The 19,055-nt window shown below is 41.1% G+C and overlaps 1 protein-coding gene across 1 annotated transcript in view; it reads left to right on the forward strand.

Annotated features, from left to right (window-relative positions):
* Nucleotides 1-579: 579 nt before the first annotated feature.
* FHOD3 (formin homology 2 domain containing 3) overlaps nt 580-19,055 on the forward strand; it is a gene marked incomplete at its 3' end in the record, with an annotated part of 119,984 nt that continues 101,508 nt past the window's right edge. The window contains exon 1 of the mRNA XM_026081377.1: nt 580-672. Coding sequence (XP_025937162.1) covers nt 592-672 — 81 coding nt within the window. The remainder of the gene's footprint in view (nt 673-19,055) is intronic.

The following is a 19,055-nucleotide window of genomic DNA, read 5'->3' on the forward strand; positions in this document are numbered from 1 at the left end:
GAACTGGACGCAGTACTCCAGATGTGGCCTCAGCCCTGCTGAGTAGAGGGGGAGAATCACCTCCCTCGACCTGCTGGCAACACTCTTYCTGATGCAGCCCAGGATACCATTGGCCTTCTTGGCCACAAGGGCACATTGCTGCCTCATACTTAACTTGGTGTCCACCAGCACTCCCAGGTCCTTCTCAGCAGAGCTGCTTTCCAGCAGGTCAACCCCCAACCTGTACTGCTGCATGGGGTTATTCCTCCCCAGGTGCAGGACCCTGCACTTCCCTTTGTTGAATTTCATGAGGTTCCTCTCTGCCCACCTCTCAATGTAACATCTTTTAGAAAAGAACAAGTACCTTTGCTTGCCATTGGATGAAATCCACACTTATTTCATCCTGAAGAAATCGGAAAGGTTACTGCAGTTACCCAGGGATGTCACCCAGCAGAATCTTGCCCAAAATCTTGTGTTGGTTCAGCTCCCCATGTCTCTGGAAAATGCTGCTTACAGTAAATTGCCACCACTGATTAGCATTGTAAGAAATATTCACCAGGTCTGATTATATTTTCTTTCTCTCTTTTCTTTACAATAGCTTTGGGCCAAATCATGCTGTATGTCGATGGTATGAACGGAGTAATAAATCATAATGAAACTATCCAATGGCTGTACACTCTTATTGGGTCGAAGGTAAGACATGCTCCCCTATTCTTGTTTTATATGTTTGCAGTGTTTTTTAAATGCATTTTATTTGTATTATGTATACATTTAGGGTTTAAACGCACTGTGTCTTAGGCTCTAAATGATTACACAGCTCTGCGCAGAAACCTAGGCACACTGTACTGTTATTTCTTTTATAGTATTTTGTGCTGTTGGCACATACTTCATTTTCAAAAGCAAAGAGTAGCCCATGTTATTGTCTATTGTATGTTTTTGATGATGGAGAATATTACTTTTTCTTGCACTTGTAGTTCCCAGGATGCTATTTGGCAGTGGGATTTGTTGTGTATTTTGTCTTGCTTTTTTCTCCCCCTTTCAGTTCTATGAACGCAAAGTTTCTACAGTTTGTCTTTTCCATACTACTCGACTGTGCTCGGGATAGGGGGAGAAGAGTTTATAGTGACTTTCTGCTTGTGCCTAAAGGGCCTTAAAAGACTGTCTGCAGGGGGTACTTCACTGAACCCTGCATTCAAGGAGGCAACAACTGAAGACCTGTATCAAAATATATGCTACTCGGTTGTCTGACCCAGGGGAGCAGTAAGTTATATAGTGCACAACCCACTTTTTAAGGACATCTATCCTGGAGGTTGAGAAGGAAGCAGAACATAAATTTTGCTAATGCTCTACCCCAAAAGGTTATAGGTAGGGCTAAAACCCCAAAGGGTTATAGGTAGGTAGAGCCACAATTATGCTATTCTAGCATGTGTTTGCTCTCAAATCTGGGGACTTTCATTAAGGTCTGTGGGGAGTGCTCCTGCTCTTGTCATTTAGACCTGCTTGGGACAGACCTGAATGATAGAGTAGTTTGAAGAGTGTACGTTGGCTACTATTAACAACTTTGAAAGCTCTTCCATAATTGGTGGAGCTGAATCCATAGTTAGAAATACCAGGAGATTTCCGGAGACTTTTTCTGAAGTGGCTGAGCCACGATAGTTGTTGCTGGATATTGTAGTGACATAAAGTCATAGAGATACTGCTGCTTTTTCTTTTCTTTTCCTTTCCCATTTAAAATACCTTTCATAACAGAAAAAGAGCTCAGTGTCCCGGGGGCCTTTTTTAGCCACTACAGAATTTTTGCTACAATGTGCAAATTTCACCACTGCAGAAGATCAAGAAAATCAAGCCAAAAAACAGATGCCACAGTCTTACAAGAACTGATTTATTCTGGATTGGTTAGCGATATTGGTAGATATGTAAAAATAAAGTGATAATTATGGTTATCAAATCTCAGGCATACAGGGCATGGTTAAATGAACAATGCATGTTTGAGAGAAGATTAGGAGAAAATTGTCCCCCACATAAAGTGTTCCACTGTTGGCCGGGTGTTACACTGGGCACTTTGCCCTCTTGAAACACGGAAAGTTAGCCACAATTGGAAAAAACATGCCTAAAGAGAGAGAAGTGGTTTGCTTGGTATGGACCCTCATTTTCTATGGAATAGATGAGAGGCAAGCAAAAAAAGGAAAAATTTACCACAATGTCCATGATTATTTTACTTCTCTAATGCACCTAATGGGAGTGAGAGAAACATGGCTGTATTGCTACCTTGCACATTAAATTCTGTCTAGGTTTTCTTGACCAAAGTACTTTAATGCTCCTTAAGTTCCCGTCTCCCTCCCCCATAGTCAGCCCAAATGATTATCTCCATATCCTGGCTCCGTGTTTGCAGCTAAGGAATGCAGGCAATGTGCTTTGAATAGTTGGGCTTCAGGTAGCATCAAAGTCACTTTTTCGTTATTATTTGACTGTGTTGGAAGAGAGCTAAGTCCCCATCTGCGTGCCAAAACTTAATCGAAAGTATGACAAGCTTACTATCAGAATGCGTGGTGTGACAGCTGCTTTATGCACTTAAAGGTGAGTTTGACTTTCTGTGAAAATTGAATCCGTGGAATTTGCAACATACCTACAGTCTAATTTGCAGCCCTGCTATGCTGGTTCTTTCTCTGCAGCCATGAAGGGGAAAAATCTGTTAACACTGCTGAACGAAAAGGAATAGTAAAATTGCCAATTAAGTATCAGGACAAATCCCTTTAAGAGGAAACAGAAGGAATACAGTCATTCAGCTGCCGCAGCTGTGGCTGGACATGTTGTTTCTCGTCTTCTCAAAAACTCTGAAGAGGTTTAATAAACTCAGCGATAGAGATGGTTGAATCTGTTCCGCTGCAGATTCTTTCTGTCAAATTTTATAATGATTCTGACCCTTTACTGTTACTTGCTCTGCTCAATTTGTATAGGGCTGCTGGCTCTTTCTCCATTGCTCACTTAGAATAGTATATTACTGCATGTACTTTTCCACATCAGGACACACATTCAGCAGAGGACCTTAGGGTTTGTCACACTCAGCCATGCAACAGCTATTCTTTTGGCATCTGCCTCCAGGTTCACTCTAGGGACCTAGTGATACTTCTACATGGAGACGGGAACAGGGGAGATCATTAAAAGTGGAAATTAGCCAGAAAGAAGGAACATAAATGATTTATGGAAAGCCTGTCTCGATTGTTGCCATTATATTCTTCATTCTTGCTAATTCTACTGTGGTTTTAGCCCTTAAAGCATCAATAGATGCTGATATAGATGGATTGCCAGAAGTTGCTGGTAATTTTAACAATGCGTTGTCAAAACTTGCTCTGAACTCAGTTATTGGGGAGATGGTTAAAATTCCAGCGGCGTGTCTACACTAATACTACTGCCCTTTTACTAGGTAAGATGTACCTGTAGTGTCAGGGTGAGGAACTGAAAAGAGGGGAGAAGGTTAATCTTAGATGACTCACATTTGCTAGTGGGGGAAAAAGCCTCCTGTTTCAACGTGGTATTATATAGGTGTTAAATTGGAAATAAGAAGTTAACAGCACCCTTCCTCTGCCATCCTTTCTAAAGGGAAGAGCATCTAGCAGCAAATCTCAAACTCACAGGGCCACTGCCAGACCTTTGCAAGACATGTCCAGCTACCATGTGACCATGGCAATGTGATTTCCTTTCCACAGACAGGCTGTAGATCCCTTTCCAATCATCATCAGCTCATAGATCCCTGGCATAAAACACTTCGTGCATAATCCCAATTTAAATGCRTATTACTACTATTTCATCATTAATTATAGAGGTAGCAATTCAGCAGTCTCTCCCTGTTGAACAAAGCATTCAAGTATGTACTTAATTGTAGGTGTATGATTATGTTCTGTTGGCTTCAAGGGATCTTTAATAGATAACTGAAGTCAGCAGTGTACTGCTGAAATAGTACAGAAGAGGGCTATAGCAGGGCCAAGGATCTGATCATATTATATAGGCTGGAAGTTATGTATATAGGAAATATCTATGTCAACCAAATTTTCCTTTGGCATTCCTTGGTAGCTTGGAACATTGATTCAAGATATTTTGCTCTAACCCCTCCCCCCCCCCAACAAAAAAAACCTGAGTCAATGAATTCTAGCTAACACTGCTTTCAGAATTTCTTACCTCCCCAAAAATGCTACTTAAAAAAAAAAAAGAAAGAAAGAAAAGTGGAGAAACTAACTTATCAAGCATCTTGCTGTAGCTGCCGTAATGTAAATCTTGGTTCAACTTCATAGCATCTGGGAAATGATACTCTACAACTTTCTCAGGGCTCCTGCCAGCTGTACATTGCTGCTGCTGAGGTTAGAATTAAGTTTTTGCGTCAAATTGCAAGTTATATTTAGCCTGGTTGTAAAGGGGCCTGAGGCTTGCGTTCGTGCCAGCAACTGGCACCACAGAGCTCCGTGGTGGGTCACTCCCCAGTAGAGTCCCTGGGTGATGGTGACGGCAGGGAGCGTTGGAAAATTTCTCTTACCTAAAACAAGGGACCCAAGGTTAAAGACAGATATGTACGCAGTGATACTGAGTCCTTTTAATGTATTTTTTCATCTGTTAGTGTGTACAGGTTAATATATGTGAACTTCCACATGCATCTGTATTCACTCCAAATTGTTAATAGAAAGTACACAACGCCCTACCTGATTGCAGTGCCTTACCCTCCCCAGGACTAGTTACTGAGTGTTTACAACAAGGTACATTTCTGAGCAAAACCTCTTGAGCAAAACCAGGTGTTTACGTTGTCCACTAGGGGAAGCAAAAGCTCTTCGGCATCGCAAACCCGCAAGCTTTTGCCGCTTCGCACTGATCTTCAAATGCATGTGTAAGGCATGAACTGTTCCAAAACTGCAGCCTGGTTTCACCTTCCCCCCCATCCTCCCTTTCTGAGTGCTACTGATAATGATTATTTTTTCCCATTTGATGATCCAGGCTGTTCTAATTTCCCTCAGGAGAACTAAAGCCCCTTTTTGGCACTGTTTTCGATGGAAAGTAATCCATTTTCAAAGTGGTGCTGGGTAACCCCAGAAGACTGGGTGGAATGCTAGGCCTTGGCTGATACAACAAGGTTGATTAAAGATTCCTATCTCACATATTGTTTTAATTTTTTTTCTACTTTGCTTCTGTCTGGGTCCTATATTGCAAGGTTAAATATGAATTTTAACTAGCAAGCTGTCCCTGTGCCCCGTGTGAATCTTTTGCTTCCTTTGCCATTAAGTGAGGACTTTTTCAATATTTTAAATATAATCCAAGCCAAAAGAAGAAAAACAACAATCTCAAAGCAAAAGAAACAACAAACCACTTTTTTTAAAAAAAGTTCAAATAGGACATAGCTGTAGTGTGAGAATTTGTTTGTTCCAAAACAAAAATTATGTTTCCAAAAGAAAACAATTCAGTAGAACTTTTTTCTATACAGTTTTAGTGATGTGTTACTACATTAGCACTGCTTTTAGTTCATTTCAGAAGAATTTTGAGAAAAACAATATTCTTAGTCACACACAGCACTAAACTTATTTTTACAGGTGAATCAGTTAAGGTATGGAGAGATAAATACTCAATTTAAGCACTTGATTAAATTGGTTTCTGTTCCACAGATCACTTACACACGTGCTCAACTGAAGTCATACGGTATTCTCTGCTCTGCTTATGACTTGAACTTGGGCTTTTCTTTTTCTCAAGACATTTCTCATCAAAACTTATGCAAATGGATGTTAAAGTGGATCTGCAAATATATAGCAGCAAGTGATTTATAGTCATGGAGAAAGGTATGGATGAAAGGGAATTAAAAGATATGAATAGGCCTAAAAATAGGATCTTGAGTAGCACTGAAGCCCGAAACATGTTAAATCACCACCAGAGATTGGACAGGAAAACCTCTTGATGAGATTCTTGGAAATGTGATGTATTTGCATCTCATTAATTTTTCTGATAAATATTTTGTAAATCATTGTGTGTATGGATGGCCTATCCTGGGTTAACATTGCCTGTTTGGTGAAATGGCACATACATAGCAATTATACTGCAGCATTCTCTTGTGCTTTATTCTTAATGCACGTGGAAGGTGATCTAGAGAAGCTTGCCTGCTAAAAGTGTTAGGCATTCAGGACAGATCACGCACCTCGGAGACCTACTTTAATTATTTTCACGTGCTGTCTCCTTCCTGATGTGCTGCCTCGGTGGTTAATGAACTCCTTTGCAGCCCCTGACAAATGAGACTCCATATACAGCTAATGCACAAGCTACATACATGACACTGATGCTCTTGTATCCAGCTGAAACTTGGATAAATCAGTATTTTCATTTTGTTTCCAGGTCTGCCATAGGCAGAAATATCAGTGAGGTGCCAGTCTTTCAGGTTCTCAGGCTCCTTTGCTTGCCGGGAGGGTTTGGAGAAGAGCAGAGAATCTTACCTAGAACCCCCAAAGCAACGTGGTCTCAGCCGTTGCCCGTACTGTGCTCAGGATCTTGAGCTGTGGGGAATAGGTGCAACTGTTTTGAGTTCAGCAAAATTGTGAACGTCATATCAGCTTAGGAACTGGCTCTTAAATTCAGTCTGAGATGCATTTAGCCATTATTATAAAAATGGTTGTGTGAGGGAGAAACAAAACCCAGGGTTTATAGGAACTTAACTTTCTTACTTCCTGCCTTTTAAGAGCTTGAGCCAACGCTTACTGAAGCCAATGGAAAGCTTCCCTAGGTGTCTCAGTCAGAATCTGTAGCTGCACTGTTGCATGAACATAATTTATTTTGAATTGTGTTTAATTAGTGCTTTGAAGATAAGGAACAGGATGTTGCAATAAACTTGGAATAGGATAAGCCAACCAGTGCAGGCTACATTACATACTCACTTTGGTCTGTCTTACATAGCAGATAAGCAGTTTGCTGCTCTTTTTTTTACCATATTTACAGGTGAGGTTCAAAGTCATTCCATCAAACGTAACCATTTGCAGTAGTCCAGTCCTGCAGCAATACGTATCTCTGTAGATCAATCTGTTGCATTCGCTGAGTATTTTGAAGGCATTTATACCCATTTTTCTAGTAGTGTTCAAAGTGAACACTTGTAGGTTAAGACCATGCTAGAAAACACACAGCTCCCCCACATCATGACAGAGATCTAATTTCAACTCATTTGAAGTGGAGAATGAGAAAATGTAATGTTTAACCACCAACAGTGTGGCAAGTGTTCAGGCTCAAGTTTTCACTCAGACTCACCTATTCAAATGTGTATGAGACAATGTCCTGGTAATAATGAGTGAAATATGTCCAAGTATATCCAGAAAATGCCACACATTTTTACAGATATACAGATGTGTTGTACAAGAAAGGCATGAAGAAAGAAAAATCAAGTAAGTGTTACACTAGAGTTAGTATGAGTATTAGTGAAACAAAAGGAAAAACAATATGAAATCAGTGCTAGCTTTTAGAATTGTGTTGGTCTCTGACTAAAGAAATTCAGAGTCATGGATATGTTATCATTCACATTTGTGAGCAAGTTGCTCTGCAACCTGTCCTAGCTATTAGGATTTTCTAACAGGTGTTCAGTCCAGGCTTCCTGTAAAAGGGGAAGGTGGAGATGGAAGTTTGTCTGTATCATGGCAGCGTGTGAGTAAAGCAAATGGAGCCTACTTGTCTTTCCAGCATGCCTAAGCCACCAGTTTGGAGAGTCTTTTGCTATAAAACCAATTGCTTGAATGAGAAGAATAGCAAACTTGCAAGCATTCGTGGTCAGATAGGAAAGAGTGAAGAACTACAAGAAAGTTGCTCTGAGGATAAAAAGCAGATGGTTATAATCCAAATTTATAATGCAGACCATGAAATGCAAAAATTGTGCTTCCCTGAGATATTTACACATATCTAAACACAGAAATCAACTTGACCGATATAAAACACATTGCTGACATTATGCCAGACCTTTTGAGATAACTAAATTATCATTTTGTATGGTAGAAATAGTGTTAGTCCTAAGTAAGGAGTTTAATAAGCTGCATTTTAAGAACATGTTTTAAAATTAAAATATGCAGCTGTGACTGAATCTCTGCTTGAACTGCTGTTTCATGAACTCAGGTGCACAATGCTTCAGTGTGCAAGGTTATCTGTTTTCTGGTCTCTGTCATTCTTAGGTGATGCAGGGATATATCTTTTTTGGTAGCAGCTATGATGCTTGTCAGAGGGCAGGTGGACTGTTGGAAAGCCTTGATGAAAAGTCAGGGGGAAACAGCTCTTTCAGTGCATAGTCAGTTTTTGAAATGCCACCAAATGCAAATTTGTTAGCTTGGACCTTCAGCTAAGGTGAAGTGATATAGTTCCTTTTAGCTCATTTAGTAGTTGAAATAAGTATATGCAAAAAGTCCAGCTCATGCTTCCCAGTGCAGTACTTGATCTATTTTCTTCCCATCTTTTGTTGTCATAATCATTTTCCTTTTGTCTGGTCCACCCAGTAATGTCACTGTCCAGCTATATGACATTGTACAGTTTCACTAGTGTTGCAGAACAAGGATGTGAACTGCACAGGTAAGTGCCTCTTTGTGCACATGCTTGCATGTGGCCTGAGTAGAAATGTAGATGTCCTGGTAGGAAGTCACTTAGCAATCCTTCCTCATTCCCCTGAGTCCTTTTCTCCAAGACTAATACTTTGTACTGACAAACCTGACAGCTACTGATACTGGAAGAAGAGCATTAAAGAAGTGTGCGAGCAGATCATCAGGCATTTTCAGTCTAAAATGACCTAGGGCATTATCAAATATGGCTGTACTTTAGAGCAGCTCTTCTGCAAGACTGCAGGATGACTGATTCTGGTTTATGTAATTATACTCATCATTGAAAATCAAAGTTTTAGGCACGTCAGTAGCAAGTGTCCTTTGTACCCTATCCTTGTATCCCCACAATCTCATATAGCTCATTTCAGCGAGCCAGTGGGTAAGCGCTGATTGCTCTAACCATCATAGGTGCGATTAGTAGATGCACTTTCATAGAAGGAGGCCTTTAATCATGGTGCGTGGGGGGATTGGGGTTTATGTCTGCATCAAGTGTGGCAGGAGAGAAGTGTACAAGATAAATCAACATAAAAGATGAGAAAATGGACCATGTTGAATGAGTATGTTTCCAGAAAGTGCTAAGTACAAGTACCTCATTGGTATTTATTGCCAAATTGTTATGGAGATGTCACCTTTCGTTCTCCCCTGCACATAGTGAGTCTAATATAAGAAACAGACTCCTGAAGCTTAGTTAAGTGCCCTGAGTTTTAGACAGCGTTTTTGGTAGTTCTGTGCAGGTGTGTGTGCTGAGATGACTCCTGCAATTTGCAGGAAGAAAGGAGGGGGTCATCCTTTTGCATTCTTTTGTATGTATTAATGTTCTGGCTTTTTATGGCTGTTAGAGGGCATTACAGTCAATTTTGATGTATTCCCTCAGGTTTGAAGAATGTAGGTAGTCTCTCCTTATATTAACAGAGCTTTGGATTTACCTTATGTATTTATCATAATACCCCAAGAGAATTCATTCTGTGACGTGTGGTGTAATTAATTTATAAGATATGGGTAAAGTGCTCTTGTTAATCGCTTCATTTTTCTCACTGTTTATAATAACCTTCTGGAGACCTAGACCTTTGTTACCAAGTTGCTTCTTCCTCTCCACACTATTTTGATGATTATTGAATTGTTATTAAAGATTTCTGAGAAGAACCTCACTGTTGGGGTTGATCCTTTTTCTAAGAGAGCATGTGTTTTGCAGAAATGCAATTACAGTTTGTGAGGAAACAGCAGCAGAAATTTCACACAAACTTGGTTCAAATTTTTGGATGTACAAAGATCTCAGACTCCTTTAAAAGTATGAAATGAACCCACTGTGTACTCTGTGTCTGCGGATGTGAAGCTTATAGGATCCTCCTTTTTCTGTAGAGCTCTGCTGCTTAATCTTCTCTTACTTTTTTTCTAAACATCCTAGCTTTCTGGAGCTAGGAAATTCCTTCAGACAGCAACAGTGTTAGTCAATACAGCACTGTCTTTTTTTTTTCCTCTTAAATTAATTGCTATTCTGATTGCCAATATATGTGCAGTAGTAGAATCCTGCCTACAGGAAAGAAGCTGGTATCCACCATTTTTCCAGCATCGTGTAAACCAGACTTGGGACAGTTCAGCCTGCACAGCCATTAATATGTCAGTGTTTTGCTTTTAGCTTAGGCTGGAAGAATGACCCAACTAGGGAGGGAGTCCCCTACATTGGGAGACCCAGGTTGAATCCGGACTCCAAGCACATTCTTGAACCAGTCTCTGAATCCCCTTGCACCTCGGTGCATCGTCTGGAAAACTGGTATTTGGATTTTACAGCCCTAGGGGAAGAACGTGAAGGAGTGGAGGGACAGATTATATGTGTTAAAGGCAGATGCATAGGTGAAAGTTGAGCCTAATACTAATTGTTACCATGTCTTTCTTTCTGGCATCTCTCACAAATGCTTGTCATTCCTTTATTTAGATATAGTCATTCTTTAAAGCAACAGTTACTAGCTGAAGATATTTGGACAAGACTTAAAAATATGCTGTGTCAAAAATGGAAACCATGTGATGGCTTTACATTAAGCATGTAGCACATGCCAAGAAACCTCTGAATCGCTACCAGCATGGGTCCCTAAACTTACTTCACGAGGTTGTTGTCCTAGGGACTCATCAAGGTTACCTCTTAGGTTTTACACTGGTCTCTTTGGCTACCTGATTTAGTCCTTAGGAAGGAAGCTGTCTAGTAAAACGTGTGGACTGTGATTATTTTTCATGAGATCAGTATCAAGATCAAAAGAAAAGCTCTCTACTATGTTTTCTTCCCCCCCCCCCCCAGTCCTCTAGTTTAGATAGTTTAGATCATAAAGCTGCTTCAAAATGATTTCCAGCATACCAGCAGGTTCATTAACTGGTTCCATGATACACTGAAATGCATCTCATCTGGACCCATTGTGTACTGTCCTTCCATCTTCCAGGCTTCTCTGATCATAGCTACTGAACAAGGGGTTCAGGTATTGCCCCTCGCTATTTATTATTTTTCTTCTTGAAGACCCCATTAAAAAAAATAGTTCAATACAAAAAATATTGTTCAATACAAAAGTACTGTCCAATACCTCAGCCAATGTGGAATTTTTATAGATTGGTTCCTTAAATTTTTTGAATTTCCTCTTCTCATTAAAAGACTGTGGCAATTGTTTGTTTGTTTTATTTTCAGCATCAAGTAGTTACTTGCTTCTTTAGTTTAGTAATAGCATACTAAAGCATCCCCTTCAGAAGCTATTTTTGGTCCACTGCACTTTAGATTTCAATGTGAGGTTGTCAAAATACATCGTTGTTCAGATTTTGTGGGGCAATGGCAACTGCTCCCCAGCTCACAGTTCGAACACTTCCCTGGCAGAGCTTTCCAAATTACAGGCTTACTTGCAAAATCTAGAGGGAAAGAGTCAGCTGAGACAAGAGACCCCAGCAAGTATTAATGTATGAGATTGCTCCAAAATGATTACTCCCATGTGGGTTGAGTTTCTGCTCACCCTATTTTCCTTTCGAAAGAGTGAACAGAGTTCTGCTTCGTCATATTTTTTCCCCTCTGTGTCTCCAGTAGTGTAACTTTGGTGGAACCCTCAGTGGTTTGCAGTGCTCTGTGCACATATTACTTCTCCTTTCTGTCCCCCCCATTATGGTCTAGCTTGCCCACAGGCACACTCTCCTCAGATTTGATGTTTGTGGGCCACCAGACAAGATCTGCAAACTGAATGCAAGATGTACCTGACATCATCACCTGATGTAGTAATACTGCATTTATTCATTTTGGGGGTGGTTGTGTTTAGCTTTTTTTTTTTTTTTAATCCCTTCTGCTCAGAAGGGTGGGTTAGGGTTATTCATCATCTTTTGGCTAAACTGACACAATGTTATGTGGAACAGATGGACATCCCTAGACAGACAAATAAGGGTCATGGCCTTGTGTTTACCTCCAGGTCGTTAGCTCAGCATGTTTTGACAGGTCTGAGTAGTACAACCCTGGTCTGTAGCGGTTATGATACTGTGGATATTACGGCCCTGATAGCATCCTGCTATGCCAGTTATTTCTTAGTACCAGGAAAAAAAAAAAGCCTAAAAAGGCATCCTTCTGACTTTCTTCCCTTTCAGGGGGTTGTCCTCTAAAGCTTTTGCCTTTCCCTGAGGAAATGAGTTACAGCTGGATGGGGAAAAAGGTCAATATTTCGCTTATTGTTGGAATTTCAGAAGATTTTAGATTTTCCCTCTCCTTTGAAGCCATGCTGCTAATTTGCGAGTGTGTGTCTGTTTTCATTTTAAATCCTGTTTGGTCAATAAAAATTAGTTTGCTTGAATATCCTGTACCTCCAGAACCAAAGGAGAATGCAAATTTGAAAATCTTCAGAATAGATATTAATACCTCCTGCCTTCATCCGAGGTTGTTTCCATCCCTGCATGGATATGGACATGTGCAGATGAACACTTCAGGCACAAACATTTTCTCTGACTCTTCTGGGGAGCCAGCATACACTTTACAGCAAACAGCGACCAGGCACAGCACATGTCTTGTGCTACCAAGACGCAGAAAATGCTGTAGCTGTTCTCATGAGGAAGAAAAATCAGTGAGCAGTGAGGAGAAGGGGAAAAAATGCTTTCTCTACCTCTAGAAAAGCCATCCCACAGCACCACCTAGCAGACATTATTAGGCTCAGATGGATACGAATAAACTAAGCCTAATGACAGACTAGACCAAAATGTTACTGGGCTGAATATAATGCTGAGCAGGACTGTGTGCCGTTTGCCAGCTGTTCCAGTTAATGTCTATAGCATGGATCATTGATACAAGCTGGGGTGTGCTGTCCATTCTTTGTACAGCGCTTGCCCTTTCATGTCATACTTGTAGCCTGATGCAGCTAATTGATCTCTGCATATGTGATGAAACTGATCTTCAGTTTTTGTGTTTTTGTATTGTGGAATTGTGGTCTTTGGCTCCATGTTACAGCTTTTAATGCACCTGCCTAATCAGAGCAAGTGCATTTTCAATTGCGTTGCAATTTATTTACGCTCTTACTTGTATTAGCCCAAGCTGCTAGGGCCCAAAATGCCCGTGCCTGCTGAAGAGGATTGCCAGAGCCCTGAGGGCACAGCTGGGAGAAGAAGTGCCAGAAGAGAGTCTCGCTGCAGCTGCTGGCTGCTTCTGATTTCAAAAGTAGCTTTTGTACCCACCTGCTTTCCTAGGGGCATTACTCTTGTTCCTCTCCAGATTTTATACTGCCTTTCGACCTTTAGCTTGCTATCCTAAGCAGGTGGATATAAAAAGCTCTAGAAATATGCAGTCTTGTGGGAAGCTGTCTAGATTCTGGAAGGATATATTCAGGGATACAATTAAAGAGGCATTTTTGGAGTGTGACTTGTAATTAGTTATGCTGAACTACAGCAGCACTGGTTTTCCTGTGAATTGTATTGTGGGAACAGGTTAGAAAAAACATGACTGTAATGGGAAGGAGTTTTAGGACTTTCTCTGCTTACAAAGATTTTTAGTTTGGCATTCTGCATGTGGGCAGATCTGCTTTTCTGCTCAGAGGTAGTACAGAGAAATCTCTGGCAGCAGAACTGAAATCTGTTCCCTTCCAGGTTCTGAGATCTTATTTTCCTGGTTAAAGCAGAGGACTGTCTATCAAGACTCTCAATTTGCTCTGTAGCATTGGGAAAAACCTTTATTATTATTTTTTAAATTATTCTTCATAGCAAAGAACTATACAACTAAACCCATATGTGGGCACCTGAAATATTCTGATTTTCAGGTATGTTGTTATGTCTGTCATGAGACTTTTTTTTTTTTTTTTGGAAATGTGCATATGCAGTACCTTGGAAAGTAGAGAACCACTTTTGTCTGATATTTCCACAATCACTGTGGCAGTATCTTTCAATCCACAGTTTCTACACTGTACTTCTGATCTCTCTTATGGAATTGTAATGATGTTTAAGTAAAAGTTCTTTGTCAAGTGCTGTGAGAGCCTACCATGAAATGTTTTGTAAAAGCAGGAAAAAGAAAGTAACACCAAGAGTTCTCTGTGATTTTAATACTCTAATAAACTTACCTCTTCAAAAATGATACTATACTGAGTTGAAAGGGTCAAATCTCAAATACATTTGCTTTTTGGCTAAATGTATAGGAACCATTCCCATCTACATTACACAGCTACCACAGCATATTTCAGTTTGGCTTTCTGCGATACAAAGGATCATTTTATGCAGCAGTTTATTTTACTGCTTTCATGAACTGCTGCCCCTCATTAGGGCATCATTGTATTTATTGATTTTTCCTGCAGTTAACTCTGGACTTGAGAAGAAAGTGGAAGCATAGGTGGTAATCTGTTGTGGTTACTTCAGGAACAGGAAAGGGTTTTAGGGTTGTCTTTTTTCTTCTTTTTCTTCTCTCTCCCACTTTCCTTCTGTGTCAGTCCCAGCAAACTGAAAAAACAGCCCTAGAGTGAGCTATGATGCAAGTCAAATCACTGCTGATTAGGATCTCATGCTTCCACGGCTTCAGCTTTTTGAATGACCGTGGCGATTACTTGGCTAAAAATTATGCAAGTCCCAGATGCAGAATAATTCTGACGATAACGAAACTGAAATGCACATTAATGCCCCAATAAAGGCATGTCTGACTATTCAGTGGCCTGGTCAGATGTGTTTTGTTCTCAGGGTCGGAGAAGGCCACTGAGAAGGAGCAAATGAGGAGAGATCTGGGCTCCCCTGCGCCACGCTGCTGGCTGCCCCCTGCCCTCGGCACAGCTGCTAGGCGGTGAACTTCCACAGTTCTTTGGAAACCCTGCTGTAGCTTTGCTTGTACTCCCAGGAATAGGCGAGTGTTTTTGTCATGAGAGAATGTGCCAGTTTGATTTCAGTTATCTTGTTGTGTTGCTGCCGGGTACTTTTAAAGACGTGCGTATTTGGCAAAAATGGCCACATTTCAAGTGAGCTGAGAGGATGCTCTGTGGTCCTCCCTGCGCTGTGTTATCTTGGTGTGTAGGTGAGGGACTGGCTGTGCTCATTCTGGAGCTGCGCATCCAGATTTCCAGGAAAGCAGGCTGTAGAGAGCCTTGCACATGCACAAATGTGTAAGCTCAGAAGTCTTGCTGGGTCCATCAGCTCAGAAAATGAGTTTCTGAGCCTTGAGTATTTAGCATAGGCATGTTCCAGGTCTACTATATAGAAAACATGTTTCTAACCCTTCCAGTCYGTTGCCAAACTAGACCAAAATTTAGGATTGCTGTCACTGTTGTACTGAAACCCAGAGAACCTGAAACCCAGATTTTGTGAGTTGGCGTCGTCGGAGGTTCATTAGCGGTGTTGGGGATTAAAGTGCTTTTCTGTGGTCGAGCTTGAAGATTGCCTACCCCTTTCCTCTCCTTTTGCTTTCCATCGGGTTTCTATAACCAGCAAGGCGGCTGCGTGAACACATTACCACCAAGTAAGAAAGATGGGGGGCTGGATCACAGTGCTTTATTCTGCCGTAGCTAATCTATATGAGCATTTCCATATACAGCAAATGAGCAGTAGCTTGTATCTCAGTGAATGTGAGCTATACTGGCTTACATTTACATGCAGGGAATGCAGTGAGATTGTAAATGTAAGGCTTACAGGTAAGAAGGTTATATAGTCACACAGTGACTTGTGTATGCAGCGCTTCAAATGAGCGTTAGGAGTAAAACCTGGGGTAAGGTAAGAATCTAATCTGTTGTGAATGAGCCCTTTTTGATCAGACTAAAAGGTTAAAAAGGTTAGCGGCCTGATTTTCCAAAGATATCTGACATTCCTGTTAATAGGAGTTGCAGATAGGCAGCTGCTCAGAAGGCATGGTGTTGAATGTCCAAATCGGAAGCAGTGTGCGGTTAGATATTGAATCCAGCTCAGCCTGAAACCTCACATACAATGTTGCCCTTACTGTCTGACTTCTGATGTCACCAGTAATTCTGCAAACCCCTCGCTATTTTTTAAATGCTTGGGATAATTAAGTCACTTAAACAACAGTATCACAGGTGTGTACCATTATCCCAGACTAGAGCTGATGTGTAGAGAACTACTAAAATTGTATTGCGTGAAGGGTCTTATCTTCATGTGATTTGTGAACTGAAAAGTACATTTGGGGCATCTGTATGGGCATCTGAATCTTAATGCATGTAGTATTGCTCTGTTATACCAAAGTTAGGTGATCATTGTTATGTGGTGAAAATAAAAAGCATTGTGAACCTTTTTGCACCCTGATCTTTCGATATATACATGTGGGGTGTGGGGGGGAGGGAGGTAGAGAAAGGGCAGGAGAGAGGGAGAGAAAATAAGTTGCAGATGCCAGACTTTGTAAAAGGAAGTGTGTTTAAAAAAAAATCAGGGCGGGGGGGGTCTTCTTGTTTTTTCCTTATGCTCTTTATGTAGCTATTATCATTTAACCACGTTTATTCACCCACAGGCTCTTTGTCCTTTTTCTGCTGTAGTGATACACATATATATGCACCTCATAGTTCAGAAGAAAGCTGTTAAAAGACAAATCTTCTGTATGAGTTGTAACAAAGTACTACAAATATGCTTTAATCAAACTAGATTTGGGAGCTAAACACAGTAATGAAACTGGGTATTAGAGTCCTCTTAAGGAAGCTGATGAAGCTGAAGTTGATATCATCTAATCTGCAAGCCTTTGCAACACAAGTGAACCTTAGTGTGAATTAACTCCCAATTCAGGTTTGGGAAGCGTTTGCCTTACAGAAAAATTTTCGTTTTTATCATCCAAACAGGAGGTCATGAGTGCGCTTTACACTTCTTTCTCCTTCCTGTGATTCTAAACCAAACACCCATCTTTTCTGTTTGTATGCTTGTTTGGTTTGCTGTAGAGTGATGTTGCAGAGTGAGAGTGGATGTTGCAGTTTTGGGTGATGCACGTTAGAGGAAGGAGGTAGCTTGGGATAGAGGAATTACATTTTCTCTTTGAACACAGAACTTCTTCTTTCATTTTAAGCTGAATTACTGAAAGTTTTCCAGAATACTTAATTTTCAGTATGCTAAGAGAGTACTGTTGCCCACTGTAATAACATAATATAATTTTGCTATTTTCCAGCTGTATCCAGAAGTTGCATACCTGCTAGCATTTATGAAAACCAGAAATTAAAATATCTTCATCTCTGTCCTGTTTCAATGGAGGAGACATAAATCCCCATAGATGCTCAGTAAAGGACACTACAGTCCTGCAGAGATTAAAAGGAGAAGAATTAGAATAATTTGGAATTGCTGGTGCTACATATTTCAGCAGTACCTTAGCTGAGATGTGCTTGCACCTCCTTAAATGAAGTTTCTAAACACTAGTGATGTGAAAGATGTCACCACTTAGCTCAGAAACCCACCAAATGGAAACATGTTTGGGCTCTGGTACATTTTGTTTTCATCATGGAGACCTTGGGATGTAGACACAAATGTCTAGACTATACTGATGTGAATTAGATTTGCGGATAGCAACCCTGCAAGCCATTGTATTTTTATTTTCATGGGAATGTCAAGGATTTCCTATGTTGCCTCCTTTAGTTGGAAAAGGTTTAATGTTGCTACTTCTGTGGGGGAAGGAAAGCTTAATGAGGCCAACACTGTGCAGTAAGCACCAACCAAAATGTTTTTCACTTCTACTCCTTGGACCTTCCTGTGTTATCTCCTCCCATAGCTCTCCCCTCCTCAGAATGTCCCATGGTTGACTCTGTGTCAGTCCACAGGTTCTTTTTGCATCTTTTGCCTGGCTCCTTAGTCTGTGATTTTCTTGTTGATACCATTTTTTCTTTTCAAAGAAAAAAGCTGGGGAGGAGAAAGAGGGAAATTGGAAATAAAAAGACAGGGTCATTGGAAGGATTACCTTTCATCTGGTTTCCGCTCAGTATGGGAAGACCGTGAACTAAGGAGTTCACAGAGTTCAGAGGCAGATCTTTCCTAAATATCATTAATATGGTAATTCCTTAAAGACCTGCACCTGGGAAGGAATGGCCCCAGGCTGGAGAGCAGCTCTGCTGTAAAGACCCTGGGGGTGTTGGTAGACAGCAAGCTGAACATGAGCCAGCAGCGTGCCCTGGCAGCAAAGATGGCCAACAGCATCCTGGCCTGTATTAACAGGAGCACAGCCCATAGACTGAGGGAAGTGATTATGTGTTAGAACACCTCTAGAGTATTGCATCTAGTTTTGGACCCCAATACCTGGAAGATGTTGATAAACTTGAGCAAGTTCAGCGAAAAGCCACCAGGACATTCAGGGCTGGAGCACTTGTCCTGTGAGGAGAGGCAGAGGCACTGGAGCTTGTCAGCATGGCAGAGACACAGCTTTGGGGGGACCCAGCAGCAGCCCCCCGTTCCTATTGGGAGGGCATCAACGAGACGGAGCCAGGCTCTTCACAGTGGCGCATGGCAGGAGGACAAGTAACAATGAACACAACTGAAAGGAGAGAGGGTCTGACCGGATAGAAGGAGGAACTTTTTCACAATTAGGACTGTCGAGCAGGGGACCAAGTTGCCCAGAGAGGTTGTGCAGGCTTTGTCCTTGAAGGTTTTCAAGACTGGACTGGACAAAGCCCCGAGAAGCCTGCTCTGACCTCAGAGCTGACCCTGCTTTGAGCCAGTGGTTGGGCTACAGACCTCTGGAGGTCCTTTTCAACCTAAATTATCCTGTGATGCCTTAATGTTCTTCTGGATTGCACAGTTAACTAGGCATCAACCTTGAAGAACAAGGAAAGAAACATAGCGTTCAGAAAGGGCACAAGACCTAAACTGAAGTCCACATTACAGGCATGTCAGAGTAATCAATATTGCTGGAAAACTCCCTGATATTACGGCGATGGATATAGGTGATGGGCTAAATAAAATCATGATCTGCCTGTCCATTCATCTTCTCTGTGCGATGGCTAGTAGAAATTTTTCTCTTTGCTTAAACATTTTTGGTACTTAATGTTGCACTAGCTACTGTCTGCTCACGTTTACATGTTTTATGGCAAATTAGTGAACCTAAAAACTACA

The sequence above is a fragment of the Apteryx rowi genome, unplaced genomic scaffold, assembly GCF_003343035.1.
Source record: "Apteryx rowi isolate R43461 unplaced genomic scaffold, aptRow1 scaffold_1163, whole genome shotgun sequence".
NCBI lineage: Eukaryota > Metazoa > Chordata > Aves > Apterygiformes > Apterygidae > Apteryx > Apteryx rowi.